General features: G+C 40.5%; 1 protein-coding gene across 5 annotated transcripts in view; it reads left to right on the top strand.

Annotated features, from left to right (window-relative positions):
* The window catches only part of NTRK2 (neurotrophic receptor tyrosine kinase 2), a 288,034-nt gene that overhangs the window by 53,837 nt on the left and 207,252 nt on the right, over window positions 1-26,945 (top strand). For all 5 annotated transcript variants that reach the window (XM_050945743.1, XM_050945742.1, XM_050945744.1 and 2 more), the window contains exons 8-11: window positions 1,010-1,309; window positions 7,531-7,563; window positions 14,699-14,799; window positions 16,331-16,430. In XM_050945743.1, the coding sequence (XP_050801700.1) occupies window positions 1,010-1,309; window positions 7,531-7,563; window positions 14,699-14,799; window positions 16,331-16,430 (534 nt within the window). The remainder of the gene's footprint in view (window positions 1-1,009; window positions 1,310-7,530; window positions 7,564-14,698; window positions 14,800-16,330; window positions 16,431-26,945) is intronic.

The following is a 26,945-nucleotide window of genomic DNA, read 5'->3' as shown; positions in this document are numbered from 1 at the left end:
TAATCTACTTATCTGTCAAGTCCAGGAGAAGAGGATGGGCACAGGGGATGAAACATTGACCCCTTAACTCTAAGCTCCCATATGAATCTATCTTAAGTGAATTAAGTAGGCTGTTTTTACAAGCTTCAGATATTGATCATCCAGATCAAACCCACATTTTATTAAAAATGATCATGCTTATTAGAGAAAAATCTTTATTAGAGAAGTAGCTATAGATTAATTTCATATGATTTTATAGTTGAAATTGGGTATGAAATAGCTAAGGAAAAGGATATATGCTACACATACTGGAATGGTGTAAGCAGGGAATCTTGGATTGGCACCAATATGATTGGTACAAGGGCGTACAACTAGATGTAATTAGATGCAATTAACAAAGGAAAATTCAGTCTGAATATCAAGGAAAACTTCCTGACAGTGAGATAATGTACAAGGCTGTGGAATAGCCTCCCAAGGGAAATAGTAGAAGCCCATAATTTAAAACTGGACTGGACAAAGTACTAGAAAATGACTATAGGAAATGATCCTGCATTAGCAGGGGAATTCAGTGAATGAACTAATAGGTCTGTTCCATGATTCTATGATGAAAATCATCTAGAAGTTTTCATGCCTATCTGAATGTATTTCCAGTACACTTGATTGTGGCCAAGTGTTAAATACCCTTTTTAAATAGTACTTAAGTGCTTTGGTTAAAAACAGGGAGTAATAAAAAACCTTTCACTGAACCTGCATGATTTATTAACGTTGGTTCTTGTTTTATTGGAACCAGTTCACACATCTCATTTTAAAGAATGACTTTATTGAGGTATTGTCCATTTCAGGTCTGAATTCAGATCACATACACAGCTGATGGCTTCCTTTATGAATATCTACACCCATAAGCACAAGGCTGTAGTTTCCAAAGCTGCCAGTTTCTTAGCTTTAATGATTTTAAAAAATGCTCTCAAGAATTTGAGGGGAAAATATGTTCAGGATATTCTGATGTTATTCACTCTTCTTTTCAATATAGTTGCACCAAATATCACATTTATTGAACCTCCAACCCCGGACCACCACTGGTGCATTCCATTCACTGTGAAAGGGAACCCCAAACCCTCATTGCAGTGGTTCTATGAAGGGGCTATACTGAATGAGTCTGAATACATCTGTACTAAAATACATGTTAGCAATCAAAGTGAATACCATGGCTGCCTTCAGCTGGACAACCCTACCCATTTGAACAATGGTGCTTATACCTTATTGGCGAAGAATGAGTATGGAGAAGATGAAAAAAGGGTTGATGCTCATTTCATGTCAATGCCTGGGGATGGTGAGTACTCTTTTTACTATATTAGCAATGGCATCTTGATGATTGTGTAGAGCTAGTACTGCTGACCAGTTTATTTTTCTCTTCAAGTTTTCTCTTAAAATAATTTGTTGTAGATATTTACAGATAACTGCTTTTTTTTTTTAAATCTCCTTTCATTTGAAAATTTTGCTTTCCAGTTAGATTTTATGAAGTGAGCTCATAGTAGCTCTTTCTTGAATCCTGTTCTCCATGCCTTTTCTCCATGTCTAGACAAAATTAAAAAAATTTTTTTCTGCAATGTTTTTTCCAACATATATGTTCTGATCCCACAAATGTTGAGTGCTAGTGCAGTATGAATTGAGGAAGGACTGGGATTAAGCTATGTATCCATAAGACCATGTACAAGTGTCTAGAGAAAATAGAAGAAAATGAAAATTCTGCAGTGCAGTACAGCATGTAGATACCGATACATTCTTTAGGACACTAGAGGGAGCAAGGGAGAAAATAAGTAACCAAGAGGCAGCAGGGCCGTCCAGAGGATTCAGGGGGCTTGGCGCAGGGCCGGGTCTTCAGTGGCAATTCAGCGGCTGGTCCCTCTCGGGGGCGGGGGAAGGACCCGCCGCTGAATAATGAAGCGGCGGCGGTAGAGCAGCCTAAGTGCCACCGATCACGGCTTTTTTGTTTTCCATCACTTGCGGGGCTTGTACTCACAGGGCGACGCTTTGAGGCATCGGCAGCACTTCAGTGGCGAGTCCTTCACTCGCTCAGAGTCTTCTGCTGCACTGAAGGACCCACTGCCAAAGACCCAGAGTGAGTGAAGGGCCTGCTGTGGAAGTGCCACTGAAAACCTGGAGCACCTCACGCGGCCCCTGCAGGGCCTGGGGCAAATTGCCCCAGTTCTCTCCCCCACCCCCCGGGCAACCCTGAGAGGCAGGAGAGACAAGATGGCTACTGTTACTGGTCTATATCAGTGGTTCTCTGCATGTGAGCTACTTGGCCCAGTCAGCACTCAGCTGCAGTCCATGAGACGTCCTTAGGGCCACACAGGTAGTATGTATGGATGTAGCCCACATAACACACACACAGCTACATATGTGGCCCACAGTGATAAATAGGTTGAGACCCGCTGCGTATTAATCCTCTTTACTGCATCCTTGGCAGAGGCAGGATATGACAGGTACCCAATAAACTGCAGAGATTATACTTTGCCTTGATTTGATGCTTTATTCCCAGATCTTCAAAAATACATGTACAGTAATTGTGTGACTAGATGGCAAGCAACTATCTGCCCATTGGTATGAAAACTTACACTGATTGCATAGGTAAATCAGATGTGTAAATGTGTATGCATTTTTGTGCAAAAAACTGCACATTTGTATCGAAAATCTGGGCACTAGTGTACATTTCAGTTTCCCTAAACATTAGGTAGCAATAAAATGTCAGTTGAAATAGTGATGTCCAGTCCTATGTAATATTTCACAGTGATAGAGGAGCTGGGTATTTAGTCTTTGAGATTTTAATTTCTTTCACCTTCATTACAAGTTAGCACTAGTGAAAATACATGCCATATTCAGTACTTGTAGCAAGCTGTTTTAACAGGAACAATGAAGTATGTGACAGTTCTCTTCTAGGCTTGAGTAGGAGTAGATACAGAACTGACAAAGAGAGCTCTAGTTACTCCTGCTGCTCTTAGAAGCTTCTCTCTTCCCTTTCCCCCTAGAGTCCTTTTCTTAATAAAATTGTTACAGGAACAGACCATGGTTTCAGCTACTGGCAGCTTCCAATAGTGCATTATAACAATTCAATAAAACAGTCCACTTTACATCCATACGGTTTAAAATGGAAAGTGATATTAACTTGGCTGCATTCACTTAGAATAAACAGTTTTCCCAATAAGTTTAACCAGGCTACTTTGAACGTAAAGTGAATTTTTTTCTTTGAACAAAATGCCTTTTATTGGCACATGTTCTGCTCTAGGTTAAAAACTTAAACCTTCTTTCCCAGTAGTGGCATTTTTAATTATAAATCAGACTTTAACATATCCTTCTATTTAGACAGGCAGTGTTTTTTTATTCCTTCAGTTTTTAGTTCATAATATAGCTGTAAATCTCAGAGAAAATGTTCTGTAAGCATAACCTCGTTCTCTGAGGAAACGGGTTTCATAAAAACATTGTAAAAGAGACTCTCATAAGCACAGACAGGATGTGCCTATCTTAAAAATCACTACATATGCTATGTGTGGCTACAAACCAGTCTTAATATTTAACAGGAGGAAACATCTACCCAGGTAAACTCCTCAAAAGTTTTTTTTCTTTATGGGATTTCTACAGAATGCTATTTGTGACACTGGGCTTTATCAGGTCCTACAGAGTTGATATAGGTTCCTCCTTTTTACACTCCCATCTCTCCTGCCCTGGAAGCTGAAATAAAGTCAAAGGTAAAAAATAGAATCTCCTTATGTTTCACTGATATTTTATTGTGCTTTAGCACAATCACAAGTTTTAGAGCCCTTTAAAGGCTTTTTTTCAGTGATATCATTACTGTGTAGTTTCATTGTCTGTCCAACATACTGTACAATTAAGTACACCCAGGCATTATGTTCATTTCCATGCCTGTGTGATAGAAATTAAATACCAGCCCTGATGTTTAATGGAGTGACGTATCTTCATCAAGTTTTGAACTGATTCTGTGACTCTTACAACACTTATGGGCAAATGCACTGAAAATGAAAACAAAGACAAATAAAAATACTACCCCACCCATAAACTATAGAAATTAAAATGAATGATTAAAAATGAAGCATCAAGTGCTTTCGAGCATGAGATCATCAATATCAACATAATACTCTACCTGAAACTTGTATCAGTCATGATGCAGATAGGGTCCATGCCAAGAATTTCTCAGCCTACATTGTGCCCTTTGCAGAACAGACGTTCTCATGTGATACTTGGCTGACAATGCAGGCATAAAGGTAGAGAGCTGATTTGTACTTGGAGCACGTTAATGGTATTGCAGTTATCACTGTGAACCATATCATTCACTAGAACCTTTGTTTTAAATACTAAGGGCCCATTTCTGTGATCTGGAGCTTTGGTTCTTGGCCTTTAATATAACATATATATCACAGATATCTTTGTGTGAGCAAGTTAGCAGAAATCAGTCTGAACCCTTCCCTGCCTATAGCATGTATCTTATGATGTGTATCCCGCTTGAGGGATTAATACCATTCAAACTCATACAGCTTTGAACCACCAACTATCCCTATATTTGAGGCTATATTTAAGGTGTTGGTTCAAGGTGCATTAGTTCAGCTACCTAACATAAGTTTCCTTATTTATTATTTGCCAAGATAGATACAGAGTGTCATCCTAGCTGGAGCTAACGTTATCTGAAACACATTTTGTTTGTTCTAGAATAGTGGGGGAGTGTTCCATAATAATGCTCCCAGGAAAGAGTTGCCTAAAAAGTCACATAATCTCAAAAGGCCCCTATATCATGTAGTTTCTCAGTTGAATTCTTCATCAAGTCATTTTTTTTTTAGTATTTATTTTTATTACTATTTATTTATGGTAGCACTTGCTGTGTGCTGGGCACTTGCTCCTCTGAAGATCTTACAATCTGAATCCCTTCGTTGCAGGATCAGGGCAGCCAAAGGCATCTCTCTCTAGGGAACATCACAGCTAGCTTTTCCTCACCCCATGACAACCTAAAGGGCAAATGTTTCGTTTGCTCCCAGATGAACATAAGAGTCTGAAAAAAGCCCTTTCAATGAGGAAAAAACACCTTTAGATCTTGATTTCAGAAGATCCACAGACAGGAGTGTCTGAAAATGATTCCATGAAAAATCCAGTCACAGAGTAGGAACTAGTTCTGATGTCATTTCCATGTTAAAGCACCGATCACTCTCCCAAAATTTTACAGTATTTCCAGTCAGCTCACTTTACCTCTTCCATTGGCTCATCCCACTAACTGGGAATAACTTGGAATGACTAAGACTAATAATTTAAATACAAAGAGTTTCACAGAAAGCAAGAATTGATAGTATCTTTTAGCTACTGAAATACAGTCCAAGGACAATAATGTAAAAAAAGAAAAAAATGGAAATATCAAAATAATAGCTATCATAATTTTATGAAGGGATATCTAGACAGAAATGTGACTTTTGCTGAACTTTTGGGTTTTCAGATGAAGGCTTTAGTCAGTATAAAAGGTAACTGAATGGAATGTTACTTCCTGGCCTTTACCTCACAGGCAGGGATTAAGGCTTTAATTAATCTGTGGTCTAGTGGGTTAAATTAATCCTTTCTCTAATGCTACCTAGTTGGACCAGGAGTTTAATTTCATTCTGAGGGTCATTCTAGTCGCACTAAAATCTAATGGAAGTTTTGTCATATTTATTGAGTTCATGAGTTAGTCCAAATACTTTGCTATTCACAATCTGAAGGAAACAAACATATGCAACTGCCAGTGACTCTCCTGAGAACTTTTTCACATAATTTGAATGTTTAATATTGGAAAAAATTGTATCTATGAAGATTTTCAAAGAGAGAAGCCCCATCAGAAACAGCTTGAGGTTAGATAATAAATGCTCATTGCACCTGAGGTTTATTTGTACACCTGGATGGGGCCATTCTCATGGGGGCACCTTAATCTGCATTATAACTCTAAGCATTAAAATATCTGCCAAGGCATATTAAAAATTGAGCCTGATACTCTGTTGCCATTCTGTAGAGACGTTTTGCAGCTCCTAGTCTCATACTTCTCACAACAGATTGCCAAGCATTTAGCATAAGAAAAGAAGCAACAACTAACTATGTTCCTATCCTAATTTACGATGGCTTTGTACCAATGTAACTCTACTGTTGTGGAGTTACTCCTGAAGTACAGTGGTGTAAATCCGAGCAGAACCATGCCCACTGAGCATGTTCTTCCTACTTAAAAGGTTTAAATATGTTTTTAATTCAATCTTTAAGCCACGTAGAACAAACAGTAAATATATAGAAAACTTAATTAGGAGATTACTGTATAGGACTTGCGCAATACAATAGAAAACATCAGATAAGCATAAATGAGCATCTTGAAATGTAGTGTAAAATAAAAAAACCTTTCCAAGTGGAAATTGATTGATGCTATATTATGAATAGAAGGAGTTCTGTGCACTGAAGATTTGTAGGATCATGCCCAGATATATGCAGTAATAAAAAAAAAAGTACAAAATGACATCAGAACTGTATATTGGAAAATGTAGATTTGTTTTGTCTATTTTAGTTGGCTTAAAGGCTTGATTATCTAGTTGCCCTGCACATGGGACTCTCATTCTGTTCAATCACGGTTCTGCCTGTGGGATCAGCTATGAAATTGGATCCTTAACAGTGCAACTCCAGTAGAGTTAATGAAGTTGTGCTGCTTAGTCTATCGATGACTTTGGCCCTTATTGTTTTGTGATATGCTGCCTGCCAGCTGACAATATCACGATTCTAAAGTAGTTTTTCCTCATGGTGATTTAAGTTAAGAATTAGGTGTAAAGCCATGTTGTCATATGGGTGTAATTTGTAGGTGTACACGGCCGAAAATGGCTGAGAACTTAAAAACTGGACAGTAACACCACAAGTATCACTGGTGGTTGAACCTGGTGATATTCTGAACCCAAAAAGTTTTCAGCCATGCTTGTAGCTGGTTCCATCACTTCATGCTGATTAATGGACGTTCTAGGCTTGAGAGTAAGATATGGAGAAAGTGACACTTCTGGAATCTTATTATATAGATTACAAGGCCAAATACACACTGGCCCGAGTCATTGCCACTCCCATTGAAGTTAACAGGCCAAATTCTGGTCCCGTTAATATCAACTACAGTTTTGCCATTGATTTTTTTTCAATAGGAATGGTATATACTGCAGTTATTCCAGATTTACATCCATGTAACAGAGCAGAATCTGGCCCAGTTTGGAACCATAACTGTCTTTGCCAGAACTCAGCTTAGTCCTAGGTGTCGATCAGATCTTTCGTATGAAGCAAATGTTGACATTTTCCATGTCTCTGAAAATAATTAAAAATGTAATTGAATAAAAAGCCTGTACAATGTATTTTGGTTATTTCAATTAGTGGACCATTGCTATCCTATAATATTAGCCTTAGCAATGATAAGCTTTTATCTTTGAACAGAATTCCTAAAAACTATTACTCTTCGTGCACATTCGCAAGATATTTACAAACCCTTTCTGTTCTCTTTTTCCTGTTTAGGTAGTGGCCCAATCCTGGATCCTGAACTTTATGGTATATATTTTGATTTTCTTTTTTTCAAAATGTACAAAAAAGAAATGACAAATTAAGGAACTCAAAAATGGAAAGAATGGACTGTTACACTTAATTAAACTTAAATATTATTTTAAGGTGAACCAAATGTTCTTTATTTTGATAGTTCTTTTCTGCCTTATATTATTTTAAGATAAATGAATACAAATAGAGCTTTCTACTGCTCTCTCTCCTGCTGTTGGTTCAGACTAGGGGTACGTCTACGCTACAGGATTATTCCGATTTTACATAAACCAGTTTTGTAAAACAGATTGTATGCGGTCGAGTGCACGTGGCCACACAAAGCACAATAATTCGGCGGTGTGCATCCATGTACCAAGGCTAGTGTCGATTTCTGGAGAGTTGCATTGTGGGTAGCTATCCCGTAGCTATCCCATAGTTCCCGCAGTCGCCCCCGCCCATCGGAATTCTGGGTTGAGATCCCAATGCATGATGGTGCAAAAACATGTCGTCGGTGATTCTGGGTAAATGTCGTCACTCATTCCTTCCTCCATGAAAGCAACAGCAGACAATCATTTCACGCCCTTTTTCCCTGGATTGAATTGGCAGACGCCATAGCATGGCAACCATGGAGCCCCTTTTGCCTTTTATCACTGTCACCATATGTGTACTGGATGCCGCTGACAGAGGTGGTACTGCAGCACTACACAGCGGCATTCATTTGCCTTTGCAAGGTAGTAGAGATGGTTACCAGTGGTTCTGTACTATCTGCTGTGCCATTGTAAATTGACGATGAGATGACGGTTATCAGTCATTCTGTACCGTCTGCTGCTGTCATGGGTGCTCCTGGCTGACCTTCGCTGAGGTTGGCCGGGGGCGCAAAGACAAAAATGTCCTTTATGTTGTATCTAAAAATAGAGTCAGTCCTGCCTAGAATATGGGGCAAGTGTACTAGAGAACCAGTGAACCAGAGAGCACAGCCGCTCTGTGTCAGATCCCACAGAAATGATGAGCTGCATGCCATTCTAGGGGGTGTTCCTGCAACAACCCCACCCGTTGCTTCCCTCCTTCCCCAACCCTTCTGGGCTACCGTTGCAGAGTCCCCCCATTTGTGTGATGAAGTAATAAAGAATGCAGGAATAAGAAACACTGACTTGTTAGTGAGATAAAATGAGGGGGAGGCAGCCTTCAGCTGCTATGATAGTCCAGGCAGTACAGAATCTTTTCTTTAGACATGAAAGAGGGGGCGCTGATGGAGTTCAGCCCCCAGTTGCTATGATGCGGACGGTTACCAGCCGTTCTGTACCATCTGCTGGGAATAACCAGGAGTCATATTTTTACCCAGGCGCCCCTAGCTGACCTCACCTGAGGCCAGCCAGGAGCACTCCCGGGATGATGACGAGGACGGCTACCAGTCCTACTGCACTGTACCGTCTGCCACCGGGGAAGGAAGGGGAGAGGATGCTGCTGTTCAGTGCCCCAGCACCGCGTCTACCAGCAGCATGCAGTAGACATACGGTGACACTGAAAAGAGTCAAGAAACGTTTTTTTTCCCTTTTCTTTCAAGGGGGAGAGGGAGAGTAAATTGACGAGATATACCCTGAACCACCCTGGACAATGTGTTTGACCCTACAGGCATTGGGAGCTCAGCCAAGAATGCAAATGCTTTTCGGAGACTGCGGGGACTGTGAGATAGCTGGAGTCCTCAGTCCCCCCTCCCTTCCTCCATGAGTGTCCATTTGATTCTTTGGCTTTCCGTTACGCTTGTCACACAGCACTGTGCTGTGGCCTCTGTATCATAGCCTGGAGATTTTTTTCAAATGCTTTGGCATTTCGTCTTCTGTAACGGAGCTCTGATAGAACAGATTTGTCTCCCCATACAGCGATCAGATCCAGTATCTCCCGTACGGTCCATGCTGGAGCTCTTTTTGGATTTGGGACTGCATCGCCACCCATGCTGATCATAGCTCCGCGCTGGGCAAACAGGAAATGCAATTCAAAAGTTCATGGGGCTTTTCCTGTCTACCTGGCCAGTGCATCCGAGTTCAGATTGCTTTCCAGAGTGGTCACTGTGGTTGCACTGTGGGATACCGCCTGGAGACCAATACCGTCGATTTGTGGCCACACTAACCCTAATCCGATATGGTTATACCGATTTCAGCGCTACTTCTCTCATCGGGGAGGAGTACAGAAACCAGTTTAAAGAGCCCTTTATATCGATATAAAGGGCCTTGTTGTGTGGACGGGTGCAGCGTTAAATCGGTTTAACGCTGCTAAAATCGGTATAAACGCATAGTGTAGGCCTAGGAGAAATATAAATGTACTGCTATAGAATGGTTGTAAATATCCCCAAATGGAAGATTAGAGCTATTGGTGGCCCGACTCTTGTGATCCTTTCAAAGTTCTATCTTTGGGGGGTGACTGAGTTCATTATCTTTTCTCCTGTAAGTTAACATTTTGATGATTCAATGTTTATAAAAAGCATGTTTTACCACCTATAGAGAAGCCTATGCTATATCTCAGAGAGAGGAAAATTCCCAGTGAAAAATGAGGTTGGCACAAGGTGAGCGCCCCTATAGCTTGTTTTTTTTTTCCTCTTCCTTCTTTACACCTTTTCTCTGTCTTTCTGTATTGGTTTTTCATTCCACTTCTCTGCTCATTTTTCACTCTATTTTTACTCACCTCCCACTCCCCTTTTGTCTAGTCTCTCTTGTATAGTCAGAACTTGCACCTGCTAACATCTGAGTGAAGGTAATGCTTTTAACCCAGAGTATTTTAGTTGGCGCTGATTTAGGCAAAATGTGTTAGCCTCTCCCTGATGAAGACCCAGTTTGTACCATAACAGCAGAGCAGTTTGTAAACCTGCAGTTATTCTCTAATGTCTCTGGGCTGTCCATCATGGATTAGAGACAATTTTTTTTTTAAATAATGAATTGACAGTCAGTATGACTTAGGTGCTGTTGAAAACTTTATCCAAGCTTAATAAAATATTGCCTTATCCCAGGTTACAGGATTTATTTTTAACCTGATAGTAATATGTTTTTTGGCCTCTTCTGATATGGCTGGCCAAACTATTACAAGATGAACCAACAACAGTTACATGTAACCCTTGTGAAGTTGAATTGTGTTGGCGTTGGGGCCTAACCTTCTACAATTAAGTTGTAAAAAGTACCAAAAGGAGGAGATGAATCTTGTTTTAACACAAAGAATTTGAGGACCAAAAATTGGGAGAAAAATCTGCGAAACAGTTGGCTACTTTTATATAATACTGTTGTTGTATTTGAGTAAGTGTGAAAGTCTATCTTCAGCAGTGCTTTCAAACTACCCTTTATGGTCTAGGCAGGGTTGGATCTTGCTCAGTATATGGTTATTTGGATGAAATAGCTCATAATTTAAGTTTCCTTAAGCTGATCTAAATTGTATTGCTTTAATTCCATTCCATTCCATGTAATTAAACTTTAGCAAATGTGCAATTGGGGCATCAAATTGTCTAAGTGGTTCGGAAATATTAAAGCATAGTTTCCCCTCCCTTTTTTTCCCAAGGAGGGACAAATGTGTTTTTGTTTTTTTGGGGGATAATATGTACTTTGCTTTTGATCTTTATAATTCTCTGATGACCCCATTGTGCAGAAGTATTCAAGCACATGCATAACTTGATGCATGTGAGCAGTCCCATTAACTTCAGTAAGGACTACTGACATTCTTACAGTTATACATGTGTTTCAGTATCTTGTTGAAGAGCCTGCAAGTTCTAGTCCGACACAAACAATATTATTCTGATATTTCCATTGTTCCCCTTTTTACGTTATTGTCCTTAGACCATTTTTCAGTAACTAAGAGATACTAAATGTTAATTCTTGCTTTCTTTGAGACTCTTTGCAGTTTAAATGGTTTGTCTTAATTATTTCAAGTTCATAGGTTCCCTTAGTGGGATGAGCTATTGAGAGAGATGAAAGTGAGCTGACTGGAGATACTGTATAATTAGTTTTTGGGAGAGTCATTAGTAGAAGTGCTTTAACATGGAAATGACTTTGGGATTAGTTTCTGCTCTGTAGTGAAAACAAGAATAAGTTTATCATCAAAGAACAAACATTCAGGTAAAATAAGAATATTGGGAACAAGTGGCAACATATAAAACAAAATCATAACTTGCTCTTTGGCTCCTAAACGAACAAGTTGCCCACTTGTCTAAAGAAGCTTATCTCACTCAAAGTTCTTGCTAGTGTTTTCAGCAAAGTCTGGAGGAGATCCCACTTTTATGAAGTAAATTCGCTGTCCATTTACTTCCGAGGTGAGGGATGACTAGGCATATCTTTTGTCCCCCCAAATATACTCAAGCAAACCTTTGATGTGCACCTCTAGACAGGGTCTCTTCCCTCACTGCTGGGCTATTTTTCTCTTCTTAGTTTCCTTCTGAAATCTCTGCCAGCTCTTTGTTAGCATTTGACTTAGAATGCTAATGGTTGCCCCTGCTTACATATAAACAGATAGCTGGATAAACATCTCTTGTCTGACAATCTGTTTTCACTTTTGTTGGTTGCATACCGTTTGAACATAATTTTTCGGTATATATGCATAACTCTTTATATAGTGTCTGTACAAACATGTCACAATTATATTGATGACCAGACAGGCTTTTTTTTTTTTTTAATTAGAGGCCTCACATGACCCTCTTTACTAGACTGTAAATACCAGACTCAGAGGATAACAGGAATCCCCTATCTGCCCCTATCCAGTTGGCACTAAGCGATTCCTGGGTCACAGTAGCACTAAAAGGAAAAAAGTTTGGACAAAAAGTCAGATTCTGAGAGCTTGCTCCTGCAAGGTACTAAACACCTCCTGTAAGTTTCTGAGTGCTGTTAACTCCTTCAGTGGATGACTGGGTACTCAGTGGCTCACAGGATTAGGCTCTTCAGGAGGGAATAAGCATATACTGACACTTGGATATATGATGGGGGAGAGAGAGACCACTATATGGGGATGATATTAAACTACAGATCAGTAAATGTAAATTTGAAAGCTAATAATAGGGATAGTTGAGCAAGATGCAAAAGAGACCTCTTAACCCTACTGAAATAACATGGAGTAGATGGGTTAATCAGGAGATGGGGAATGCAGGCAGGGCCAAGGTGTAATCTGTGTAATATGAAGAATGCTATCCCCTTGCCTTTCTCTACAGTTTGATACCTGCTGCAAATTTGTGGCTATAGAGAAGAGCAGGGGGGAGGGGAATAAGGCAACATTATGGTTGAAGTTTTAAATGTTAAAGTCAGGAAATTTCTCCTGAAAGCACTGTTAGTAGGCCCCTTTGCACACAGACTAGAGCTGGACTAAATCCTGGCCTTTGACCTATTCTAGTGCAGACTTAGGAGGGTCAGCTTGGTCTGGCTGGGCTGCTTTATACCAGTTTAACCAGATGTTGAGCTGATGACAAGGAGAGCCATGTAGATGCTACAAAGTCAAAGAACCCAGCTCCCTAACAATGGCCATATACGAGATGCAGAATGCTTTGCAGCAAGGAAGTGTGTGTGCAAGCGCACAGGCATGAAAACCAAAAGTGCCCATGCAGCATTTTGCCAGCGTTCCCAGCTAACCCCTCCAAAATGGCACTGAGCGCCTGGCGAAGATAAGTATATTAGAGTGCAGACCCTCCCCTCCCCTGTGGCAGTTTTGAGAACAGAAACAGCATTAATGATCCTACCCCACTTTCAAATTCCATGTACGGAATTTTGGCATTGAAATTTCTTCTGGATTTAAACAAAGTATAAATAGGGGAAAAAATTGTGATTTTTTTTTTAACGTTTAAATAATCACACTAGAAGTACAGTGCCAATAACTGTACTGATTACATTAATTTGAATGTGTTTCTCTCTCTCTCTCTTTCCAACACACATGCACACGTTTTTGTATGTAATCCTAGAAATAAATGCAACTTTGCATTTTTTTTGTATTTAGTCCTTGTTATCTTGGAATAATGCTGGTGGAAAATCCTGCATTTGATAAATCCATTGTGCAGTTTTCAAATAACATCAACTTTGTTGGGCCAAACTCTTCTTTCAGTAGAGCTATTCTGGATTTATCTATTGGAACTAAGAGTAGGATGTGGTCCATCATGTCTGAAGAAATTTAATTTAAGAAATGTCTGGCACGAAACCTTTTTTCAGGATTAAGTCAATGGCAAGTTAGCAATTTGGAACCAAAAATGTTCTTGAGTTATCCAAGCACACAGAATAATGTGTTTTAAATTTTTTTAACATGAGGGGATCTGTCCCTTCATACTTTGACAACTCAAAACTAGCTAAACGGGCTTTTGCCAAAATCTCAAGAATAAATTAAAGGATCTTTCTACACTGCAGTTAGGAGTGAGTCCCCGTCTTCACTCCTGGCCTGGATAGATTGACTTGCACTAGCTTGGCTCAAGCTAGTGTGCTAAAAATAGCAGGGTAGATGTGGTGGCAGCTCAGGCTCTCAAGCCCACTGAATGTGAGCTGGGGTTCTTATCTCAGTCTTTGCTGGAGCTGGAACATCCTTACTGCTATTTTTAGCGTGATAGTTTGAGTCAAGCTAGCACAAGTCTGTTTATCTGGGCTGGGAGGCTCAATTTAATCTGTAATGTAGACATACCCCAGAAATCACCAAACTAATATATATAGGATTTTTTTTATTTTATATATCTATATATATAGATATATAGATATATATATATATAGATATAAAAATCCTCTTTGGACTTTGGCTGAGTGTAAGGCTACAGCAGTTCAATCTTGAGGGAAGTCTTTTGTTTTTAGTCACAAGCACCCAGACCCAGGTTTATAGTAAAAGTCTGTCCTTAACTTTAACTCTAGCTTCTCTCGGTAGTATATGTTACAGTGTAGATCCATTCTCTGAAATTTTACATGAGAAATAAGCAATGGATTATTATATTTGAAAGGAAAATGCTATGTGTTAAGATATTGACAGGTTATACGCTGGTTAAAAAGCAAAGTCTAGAGCAAATGAAGTTTTTGGCTTTGTAGATCCCCGCACATAATGCTCAGCTGATAAAATAGAAACAATTAATCTTTTACAAGGAACTCAAGAGTTGCAAATGTTTCAAACATTGCAGTATTATAGTAACTGAAAGAATGATGACAACCTTTCTCTCCCCCTCCCTAAGATTATGAAACCACGCCTAATGATATTGGGGACACCACGAATAACAGTAATCAAATCACTTCTACGGATGTTTCCAACAAAGAGAATGAAGATAGCATCACTGTAAGTATTGTTTCCTGGTTTCTGATCTTGGGAGACTTTCTGACTATAGAACTGATGAAGCTGTGATGAGACACTAACCTAACAGTGTACCCAAGCTGTTGCTAGAATTGTTCAAGATGCCCTTTCCAAAAACGGGGGGGGGGGGGGGGAGAATGCATGATTTTTCATACTGAATAAAGTGGATACTTAATTTATATCACTTTTCTGACCAACTCTTAGAGATGATCTGTCGTGCAATGTTTTTGTTTTTCAGAGGACTTAAAATACAGTAATTTTATTTACAAAGTAAGAGATTTTCACATCCTTGAAATTCAAGGTAATTTGAAAGGCTCTCTCACTGGATTTATAAACCTGGTGGTCAACTGCTGCTCATAGTGAAGTCATGTTATAATGAAAAATCAAATTAGAATTCTGTGTATTGGCACCATTTTTCATGGGGTTGCTATTAAAAGATAACATGGAGATTTTTAGTAGAAACAGCTAATTCAGTGGGCCTGAATTCCCCACTTCCTTATCTCTGTGTAATCATTTATACCTGCACAAAGTGAATGTAAAGCACTGTCATTCTTACAGTTTAATGTTTAGTGTGAATTACTTCACAAGGTGGAAGGCAGTGGAGAATTGCGCCTTGTGCACGGATACATGATACATGAATGGGAGGGAAAATTGTAAGCTATGGAAGAGTAGAAAGTTGTGGGTGGGTGGGAGCTACAAACTAGATATTGCTTCAGTACATACAGTTTTTTTGTTTTTTGTTCTTTCAATTTAAAATATTCAGGAATACCTCAGGCGATAGAATTGAAGGAGGAAAGAAGTTCAGGATTAAAAATAAAAACTATTAACAGATATGAGCCAGTGGGCGTGATCTCAAGTCCGTTTCCCCATTGTGTTACTGTCAGTTAGGGACATCAAGGCCCAAATTAGGAGCTGAAGTTCAGACCTATGGGTCTGAGGCAGCAAGTCTCCATGAGCATTACCTCACAGAGCCCCTTCCCTCCTCTACCCCCACATTGTCCCTTGTGGGTTTTGTGCACAGCAGAGGCCATCTCATACCCTACACGAATCCTGAGGAATCTGTGAGAGGTCAGGGCCATCTGTGAAGAGGCTCTGTGCTGCACAGTGGCTTTGGTTCTGGTTTCCTTGTCAGCGGCTATGCCACAGGGGTATACTGTGTCAAAGGTAGTTACACCTCACGCTGTATTATCTCTTCTCATAAAGCTCCATAGGGCTGCAGAGGTGGATGACATGCAGTCCTCTGACTCAGCCCCTCCTCTGACCAGCTCACTCAGTCTCCTCTCCCAGTGCCAGACCCATGAAGAGGCCTCTGCAGGATGTGGAATTGGCAGAGTCTCTGATCTCGGCAGGGTGGGAGAGAGCCTACATAATGGTCCCCTCTGTGCTCTTAGATTTGACAATCTTTTTTTCCCTTTAAAAGAAAACTTTCCCTAGTTGGATTATTCTGAATAAATGTTCCTTTGAAGACAGTTCATCATCATGCAACAGATTGAACTGTTCTTGCTCTCTCTTTTAGGTGTATGTTGTGGTGGGGATTGCAGCATTAGTGTGCACTGGCCTAGTGATAATGCTCATTATTCTGAAGTTTGGAAGACACTCCAAGTTTGGGATGAAAGGTAAGAAGTGTTGTTTCTTATAAGTTTATCTTAGTTGTCATAGGTCTGACCATCACACCCCACATGCCTCTGCTCCTGAAGTACCGATGATAGACTAGAAAGAGTGCCATCACATATCAGTCCACTTGAACAGTAGGCAAGGGATAAATACAGAAATAAAGGGCCTTGAACCAAACTCTGATCCAAATACATGGTTTAAGCACCTGTTCTCTGCTGGCCTGATTTTTTTTTTTTTCATCTGAAGTCCGTTAGTAGTACCTTACTCTGCAAAACCAATGGGACTATTAATGAGGTAAGGTGTTACTCAATGTAGGATGGCAGAATCTGGCCCCAGAAAAAGGAAATTTACTCTGATGTGCATTGGATTATGAAAGCCACACTTGGTCATTCAAACTACAATTTTGGAAGCAGGTGTCTGCTAGAGCTGCAACAACTGGGGTACTGCTGCGAGAGCTGCACCATTGAGCTTACATTGCAGTACCACACCATAGGAAGCAGTACTTATTGAAATGGCAGTCAGCCCTGTCTGAGGGGTGATAAGAGTGAAATTGTGAACCTTTCATTTTTGTTTAAACCTTCAGTACTACTCCCTCTGACCACTTCTGTAGGTGTTAGAGGAGATGTATTTATAAAAAGAACTTGTACGCTTGGTGAGGATAGGTGATCAGGGAGTATTTCACTATGGACCAAAGGGCGACCGTGTTTTGTTCTTAGGCTGAGGGTCTGTGGAGAAGGTGATAACTAATCCCTAAGGCCCCTCATCTCCCTTTATCTTTCCTGGGACCCCAAACCACACTGCCAATACATCCCATAAAATGATTCCATTAAAAACTCATTTGTGGTTTGTGGCTCTGACTGGGCCCTGACACTGTGCCGTTCAGATTTGTCTGATGTACTGTCAGCTCTGGGATTCTTGATGGAGACAATTCCTAGAGCGGCTGAGATTTAAATGGAGAAGAACTGTGGTCAGTGAAAAGCAGCAGACATGTGGCCTGAGATCCTACACCTCCTCCCCACATACATGCACACTATTCCCAGTCTTTGGAATCCTCAGGGGCCTTATTGGGGATTTGAAGTCTGAAGGACAAAGCTGTAAAGTTTCAAAGTGTAGAAAGAGTTATGTTAGACTGAAAAAAGGTTTGGAGTGTGTTTTTTTCTTTTATGCTGAAGCAACCTGGGTTGCATTAGGAAAGAACAAGAAAGCTGGAGCCAAATTGTAGGGCGGGATGGTAAGATCTCTGGCATTTGGATTCTAAAAGTGTCCTTGGAATAGCATGTTTATTATGTTACTATTTGTCCATACTAATATTTGAAGAAGTTCTTTACTAGCAAAGTTAATCTCCTGTCTGGTAGAGGTAAGAAAAGTTCATTTATTTTCAAAATTAGTCAATAAGTTACTAATCCTGTCAATCTGCACTATGGCATCAGTGCTTTTCTAGCTACAAACCTGCCTAGAGCATGTTTGTGTAAGGACTTCTTTCTTTGTGAGTCACTGAGTAAAATTTTGAAACTGCAGCAACTTCAACATGGAGTTTATTTTTATTTTGTTAATCGAAACAGTGAGCAAACCATAGCAAACAGTTTGGGATCTCAAGCTAAAATGCTCACTCCTTTGGGTACTCTCCCTCAAATGACTGTCCCTGGTAGGGACTTTTACTCTGAGGATTAATTTACTGTAAATAAATATCAATTGATAGATTACACTTTGTAATCTTGAAATATTATAATTAACTGTAAACAAGCCCTTGAAGGTTTCCATCAGAAAAGGACCACATTCTTCAAAATAAAGATAGCCCTGAATTGATCCATATATCTTCTAGGTTTGAAGTTTGCATTCAGACCTGAATTTAGCAACTTTGGGTTTATCCTTAGCCCAAAGCTCCAGAGACACTTTTTCAAATTATTACTATTATCATCATTATTAGTTTGTGTTACAGTAGTGTTTAGAGGATCCATCAGGGATCAGGTTCTCAGTGTGCTAGATGCTGTACATGTACATAATACAAAAAAAGTCTCTGCAGCAGAGAGCTTGGGGTCTAAGCATATGGTGGGAGACAAGTGAAGATAGACTAGTTGTGGGCTTGGGGTGGGTAAGGAAGAAAGGTAACAGTGGAGAGATTATATTTTGTACAGTAAGCACTAGTCACAGCATACTGTATTAAAAAATTTAAAGCTGTCACGTAAACAATAGGACCAAACCTCCTGCTCCTGAAATCAGGAGGTGGTTTGCCATTGGAATTGGGCCCCAAATGAGGAAAAGTCAATTCACAATTGGTGCATTTTAATCCATGTTTTAGTTGGGCCAAGAGGAAATATTCAATTTTCTGTGGAAAATTTGTATTTAAACACTGCAAAATCATCTGTTCAAACGAATGTCTTCCCAAGTGCTTCTGTGAGCATTTTGCATTCACTAGAGAGAACTTCCTGAATGACACAGACCAGGGTTTACACAAAGGGTTTTTACTCCTTTTTCTTTTATCTTGAGGGAACACAATGCAAGCCCCTCAATCACTACATCATTCAACATTCTCTCCACCCTTCCTCAAACAATAGTCCAGAAAAAAAGACGAAAAAACACCCCAAAAAAGGCATGTAGTTAATCTTGATAATGAGCAGAAAGGAGAAGTAAATGATTCTTTCCAATGTAGCTAGCATCTGCAAATGGGGAAAATATGTTCCTCCAAATGTCAGAGGTATGAGTCCAGTGTAAAATGGTGCATGGAGTATTGCAATATCTCCCCATGAGAAGTGAAATTCATGCCTTACTTGCAGTCATGGCACGTATCAGCAACATTTCCAGTACAACAGAATACCTACTCTGCTTAGGGCTAAAGTTTCCCTGGGTTTGTATGTGCAAGGATCATTCATATCCAACTCACTCTGTGCCCTGGCTTAGGGCTGGAGGCAGTCACAGGCAAGGAACCCAAGTACGCTGTGAGACTAGCACTCAAGGTGATGCTAGCCTGCTCATAAAGGGACAGGAAGGGATGGGTTGGAGCTTTCCCCTGGTCCAGCAATGCTGGCCTCACCCAGGTGAGCACATGCTGAACACTTTCAAAGACTGGCATGGTGGTCACGTTCCTTCTGATCTCTTAGGTGTGATTGTGCCTGTCTGATGTACAGGGCTTCTGGGAACTTCCATGGGGCTAGCTTTCCCACCGAACGCTTCCTGTGCACCATAGCCAGTGGCTTAAAGCCACAATGTATTGCTCGGTCTATATCTCTGTCAGCAGAGTTTTATACAATAACTTGTATTTGGGTTTCTCATTTGTTTTTACTTAACTGAGAGGAGATGGTGGACAGGAACATTTTGGTGTTCGTGCCATGCTGTTATTTTTCCAGATTACAGTAAAATAGCTCTACAGTAGATCTGAGAACCAAAAAAACCCTCTCAACCCTGTAAATGAAGTGAACTGTGGTTGAAGTTAGGAATTGTGTTGTGTCAAAGTACAGCTGCCAACTTTGGTCTTATTTCTCCTTCAAGTCGTGTCCTACCTCTTAGACTATAGGAAGGTACTGAGTCCTAACGTCCTGATGATTAACTTCGGAAATTAAAATATCTGGCTGCTTGGCATTCGGTTCTTGAAGCTCACACAATATAATCAGCCAGATGTGAACATTCTTCTCTCCCCACTTCAACTATGAACTTTCATGTGTACTGTACTTACAATACTAAATGTGGAAATGCACTTATATCTGATAAAATCTTTCCTGTTGTAATAGTCATTTCTTTTGGTGATGGCTCTAAATGCGATCACCTTTGTCCTAGACTTCTATACATTTTCTGAACATGGGGCTGAGACCTTCGGACACTCACACAGGGTTATAGTGTAGCTGAAGAAACTTGTTGTTAATTTCTTGAATATATTTACTAGTAGGGTCATCAAGATTTGTGCATTGGTCTTGTGCAACTTCTCGGTTTGCATGCTTTCTGGAGAATGTGAAAATGCTTGTGGTGGGTGTGTGTCTGACTATATCCATCTTATAAAACTGGAAGAGTCCCTAGAACAGAGAGGACTGGAGTGAGTTCATGAGCCCTACTGAGGAGATTTATGGAAGAGTACTTCTGGCCTCCTTTCAGTCTACCTGCACCATTGGAAGAGAAATACAAGTGAGGTGACCAGCTAGGAAAAAAACCCATTTTTAATTTTGCAATTGTTAATTAATATCAACATGACACTGAGAGAATGGAAGAGGAGGAAGAAATCTGATGGAATTTGGTGATTAAAGCCTGGATATAGGCAAAAACTTGGAGGGTCACATTTGAAACAGCATAATTCAATTCAGAAATAGTTCAAAATATGTGTCAATTTGAACCAAAATTAAGGGTTTTTTTGTACTGAATTTATATTTTTGTAGAGACGAGGAGCTGTTATCAGTAAGAAACATGATGATAAGCCAAAGAGGTGTTCACATCGCAAAGACGATACTTGGGCTGCCTAATGCTCTTTGCATTTTGAGAACTCTGGGGAGGGGAAAAGATAATTAGACCCCAGTATTATGAGAATTGCTCTTTGATAAAGGCCAAACACAAATGGGACTTTTATTGGAACCAGAAAGCGGGTGAAGAGGGGAACCCTCTTAAGAAAACAATAAATAGATTCTGACAGAACTTGAGGGAAGCATTTGTGTGTTTAATTCTTTTGAGGCGCGGGATTTTTGTGTGTGTTTGAAGCTGCTGTCAGTGCTTTAAGATTTGTGCTATAATCTAAAGAAAAGGGAATAGACTGAATCTGAAATTCCTATCGTACTTAAGCAGTGCCAGAAGAGTTCTCAAGTCTGAGCTTGGTAGCACACTCTCCAAAGGCTACTTTTACACCTCAGGGTACCTCATGCATCCTAAACAGGGAATGCATTTTTGAATGATTTTTACACTCTCATGAGAGTATGTATGGAAGTCTGCATCTCCAGTCTGAACACATAACAATATGCATCAATTTCATAAATAAGTCAATGACCTTTATATAAGAACTGATTCAATTTATCCATTTTTTAAATGCTGGACCTTCAAGCTCTTGCAAGTAGATTATAGTGGCTTCTGTATGTAAACATGTCATAAACAGGCTGCCAGACTGTTATGTTTTTTCACTAGATTGACTACAAGTTAGCAGTCCAACAAGACCTCATATTTTGTGTGCCTGCCTGCATATAGGTAAAGAAAATGTTTTCTCTCATCTATTTCTTGGTGATTTTTTTCCTGAGTAACTTCACCAACCCTTCTATGCAGACTTTGAGCCTTCTTTACAATTTTTGAAGTTTAAAAAAAAATCTTCTAAACAATATTACTGTCCACTGTCTTAAAAAACTTTCTATCTTTTACCAGAGTATATTACTTTTGCTGACAAACTCTTGTTACATTTTGTACTTCAACTTAAAGATAATACAGGAGAGCGTAGCTAGGAACTTGGCTTTGGTTGTGACATGTTTGGCATTTATCTTATGATATTTTAGTTTGAGTAAAAAATGTTGTAAACCATATGAATAAAAGAAGCCTTAAATCACTGATATTGTCATTCAGCACTTGTGATAACAGCTTCTCTGACACAATGTATCATCCATCCATTATAGTTAAGTCTTTAACCCTCATTTGCCCAGCTAATCATATTTATGACTTTAAATAATGGGGTGATTGGGCTGCTTTGTCATTCTATTCTGTATATGTGACAAATTATATGTAGGCTCTTTTTTGCACATTCCTGTGGAAAGAGCATTCATTGCCAGGAGGAGGGGTCTCCTACCCCTACTTGTCTGTGAGCAGAGAATGAAGCAGATGCTCACTGTGTTCTCCATTTGAATGAATATCACTTTACTGTGCATGTTGCTGGGAGGGGCACAGTCACAGCAGCGTGTGACTTCGTAATACCTTTATTTCAAAATAAAGTCTGTATCCTTTACTCTCGCTTGTGTTCTTGAGAGTTGAGAATGTGCTTAGTAAGTGGATTAAAGGACTGTTAGGGAAAAGAAGAGACATACAATTTATTTTTATTCTGCTCAATATTAATGCAACCCTGGATCAAGGAATTGTGCTTCCTATGAACTAAGGGAAGAATCTCAGGATTACAAGGGAAGTGCTGTACTCCATTTGATGCACAACTAAAAGCTTTATGTAATTCCTCCTTGGGAAAGAACTGTAATTTACAAAACATGATTAGGTTTTCAAGCTTTTTATGTATCTGTAACAAGCCTTCAGAGAGCCCATTATGGACATTTTCTGTCTCGTATGCCAAATAATTTAGAAGAACCATGCTCAAAATATGGGAATTAGAGGCAGGACAACTGGGTTCTTTCCCCAGGCCTGATACAGATTTGCTGTGCAACCTTCATTAAGTCACTTAAACTTTCCATCCCTGTTTTTCCCTCTATGCTGTGGTGGTGGTAATGCTAACTATACCTGTTTTACAGGGGTGCTGTGAGAGTCAATTCCTTTAATATCTTTAAATTGCTTTAGTATTATTTATTTCTATGACTGTTAACTAAAATGTACCAGAGCAGATTTAAGTAAAGATGTTTGGTGGCGATGAGATTCGTACATAAGACTTAGGAAGAAATTTAGCATGCTCAAATCTGTGATATCCTTGAGGGTCACATATGTAAAAGCAAAAGAAGGGAGCTGGCTGATATCAGAGATTGGATGTTATTTTACGTCATTGTTCCAATGCCATCTGTGACACTGACCACCACAGTGGCCTTGGGCAGATTGTACAAACTATCTGCCTCTATAATGTGGGAATGGTGACATTTATGGGTGTTTTGGAAGATTAATTTGTTAATGCTTGTAAGCTGAGGAAAGCAAAGGATTGTATGGCAAAAATGCAAAGTGGTGGTGTTATGAACTGATCCCTTGCAGAAATGGCATATGAAAGACTCTACACAGATCCCTGGCCCATCAACCATTCTATAAGGCTATAAAGAAGCCTTTCCATGCAGGCATAGCTCTGCCTCCAGTAGCAAAGTTGCTGCCCTAACATGCCCTCTCTTGGCTGGGCGTGGCATTGCAGCACCGTTTTGCCTCAGTTGCCCCCACTGTCCTTTGGTCAAGTTCAGCCATAAGTGTCCTGTTTGACCACTTTACAGAGACCTGCCCCTTCTGGGACCACAGTTTCTTTATTTTTGTTTTTAACCTAAGTCAAAAAAAAATATAAAACCAACCCTTCAGCTTAGTGGGGTTTAGCTGGCAGCCACCTCATTACCAGCATGCCTCTGCTGCTCTAGCTGTCCTCTATGTCTTGATCAACCCCACAATCCAAGGGCTAGCGTGCTCCTCCCCTTATGTTGAGTGACTGTAGCGTTTCTCCTTACTAGCAGCCTCCTTCTGCCCTGAACTTCCTCTGTTTATAGTAACCATCCAGCTCCTTCCCAAGCTGGGACTAATATTCATTTAAGTCTGGCTCACCTTCCGAGGCAGCTAGATAGCATAATTGGCCTCTCAGGCCCACATTAACCCATTCAGGGCCTGCGTCGGGTATGCACCCCATCACTCTTTCCTTTGCTATTGTGGTTTATTGGGTTTAGTTCATATTCCTCAAGACTGTGTTTCTTGATTTTGCCCACCACTTCTGTTGCTTTACCTTGTGGGTCTGGTACTATGATGGCAAGTTAGATAATGGGCTTGGCTACACTTGCAAGTTAGAGCATGTTAAATCAGCCTCAGGCACCTAACTCCTGAGGTGTCCACACTGGCAAAGCATTGAGAGCCCCTGGACTCCGCGGCTGGAGTGCCTCTGGTAATCCACCTCCACAAGAAGCGTAGAGATTGCTGAGCCCTGGCTGAAACGCTGGGGTGTCAGTGTGGATGACTTGTTGCATTACTGCACTGTGATTGGCCTCTGGAAACATCCCATAATCCCTTGAAGTCAAGTGGCCACTCTGGTCATTGTTTTGAACTTGGCCGCAGGCATGCAGAGATCCCCTTTCAAAGCTCAGTTTCTGACAGCCCGCATGCTTATCTGCTCCGGGGCAAAGCAAACCATTCTTGTGGAATGCTGCTGATGCAGGGGTGTGTGTGTGTGTGTGTGTGTGTGTAAGAGAGGAGGGGGTGGAAGCTGATGTCAGGGTTTCCCCCTTTCCCCTGCCACTGTTTGAACTTACAAGACAGCATGCTGACACACTCTGTACCCCACAAAACACTATCTCTCCTCCCAGGTACACACGACACACTCCTCACACCCCTCATTTGAAAAGCACGCTGAGATAGCTACCACAACGCACTGTCTCCGTGGCATTGCAGGAGCTGCTAATGTGGCCATGCCACTATGCTTGCAGCTGACAGTGTGAAAACCCAGCAGTGTTTTCCCTGCTGCTGTCTCCAAGAGCTGGTTTAACTCCCAGCGCTCCACATCTGCAAGTGTAGCTATAGCCAAAATGCAGCTAGATGAAGAAAGTAATGAAGTGCAGGTTCCCAATTCCCACCCCTCTGTGCCCTCTTTAGGGTAGACCGTGCCCTCAGAGCTGCAGGGGAGGAAGAGTCCTAGTGCAGCTCTATTGCTCAGTGGCACAATTGTTGGCCTGCTCTTATACAGGTCATGCAACTGAGAAAGGGTCCTTGCTCCCTCTGACTCTAGCACACCCACTTAAGAGCCAGCTACAAACTGGTTCCTAAGGAATTACAGAAAAAGCAGGGGAAGGATAAAAAAGATGTGATGGAAGGCAATGGGGAAGACAAAAGAGATTACAGCTCAGAATTAAACATTACAGTAAAATCAGCCATAGTGAGAACAGGTACTATAGGGGAAAAATGGAATGTAGGAAGCAAATGGGGAAAGAGAAAAGAAGAAATGCAAAGGAAACTAAGTCACTATATAGTCTGTAAATCCATGTTGTACCCACATCTTGAATACTGCATTCAGTTATGGTCACGCCATCTCAAAATAGATATATTAGAATTGGAAAAGATACAGAGAAGGACAGCAAAAATGGTTAGGGATTTGGCACAGCTTCCGTACAAGGAGAGATTAAAAAGCTGGGACGGGTCATCTTAGATGGGTCGAGGTGGATATGAACAAGGTCTATAAAATCATGAATGGTGCGGAGAAAGAGAATAAAGAAGTGTTACTTACCCCCTCATGTAACACAAGAATCAGGGCTCTCCCAATGATGTTCATAGGCAGCAAGTTTAAAACAAACAAAAAAAAGTGCTTCTTCACACAACACACAGCCTGTAGAACTCAGCGCCAGGGGATGTTGTGAAGGCCAAAAGTAGAACTGGATTCAAAAAATAGTTGGGTAAGTTCATGGAGGATAAATTCACCAATGGCTGTTAGGTAAGACAGTTAGGAATACAACTCCATGCTCTGGGTGTTCCTAAGGTTCTGAGTGCCAGAAGCTAAGACTGGATGATGGGGGGTGGATCATTGACATTTACCTGTTGTGCTCTTTCCCTCTGAAGTGTCTGGCACAGGCCACCATCAGAGACAGGATACTGGGCTAGATAGACCATTGGTCTGACTCAGTATGACTATTCTTATGGTCTTAAGTTAATTTTTTGAAAAAGGCTCCAATTCTCCTGTGTGTTTAAATGTGCTTTGCTGCAAAGAAGACATAAACCCAGCAGATCTAGCCCCTTGAGGTTTCCCTTGTAGAAAGGACAGCCTTGAAAGGCACTGAGAAACCATAGCAGCTCCTTTGCAATACCCCTCCAAACCACTGCTGAAGATTGTATGGCTGGTTGAAATGGACTGTGGCCTCAATGTCATTAAACCATCACGATCCCCAGCTGGTAGAATGGTCCTTGTGGGCTGTTGGCAGCAGGTGCAGTTTACAGCAGCTTTGAAATTGTACTTGGGAACTGGCCCAGCACTGATTGACCTCAGATTCAGGGGAGGTCCCAGGTGTGGCTTAAAATCACCTTTACATCCCTTTCCCCTTTTCTGAGCTGTGCCAAGTGCTCTTTAGGTGCAGAATCTGGGCCTAATTATATAGAGTTTAATGCCAAAAGGTTACAATAAAATGCATATTGTTTGAAGATTGTTAAATCTTTCACAAAAAATCACTTCAGAAATATATACCAGACACTGTTGAATAGTCTCAGTGGGGACCACATGTTTGTGCTTCTCAAGATATTGCTCTGCTGCTTTTACAATACCTGCCTGTGTGGCCTGGATTTTTCCCTTCTTGTTCCTCAGTTGTTATCCCACTTTTAATGACAGATATCTATTCTGTCTGTGTACTGATTGACTGAATTGTCCTAATTTCTCTGTCAAACTTTGAGCAGGTCAACTTCTTTCATGGTTTCTGAGCCTGGGAATCCTGTGTTCTTAGTCTGGATTCTGGAAAATGAGATTAGATTGGTGCATAAAGTTCTGTAATGCCTGGCCATATCGGATACTTATCAATTCCTTCACCAGAAGACCACAATCTAATTACGGTGAAGTACCCTTTTTGTTGTGGCTGTGTAAAAGCATTCAGTATTGAATTTCACATCACTAGGAAATAGTCACCTTGGACTCGGAGATTAACTTTTATAGATCACTGTAAAATGCACATGATTATCTCTTTAAAGCTGCTTGATGCCATTGT

Source organism: Gopherus flavomarginatus, chromosome 3, assembly GCF_025201925.1.
Source record: "Gopherus flavomarginatus isolate rGopFla2 chromosome 3, rGopFla2.mat.asm, whole genome shotgun sequence".
Taxonomy (NCBI): Eukaryota; Metazoa; Chordata; order Testudines; family Testudinidae; genus Gopherus; species Gopherus flavomarginatus.
The sequence above is the reverse complement of the archived record's forward strand: the minus strand, read 5'-3'. Positions and strand labels throughout refer to the sequence as shown.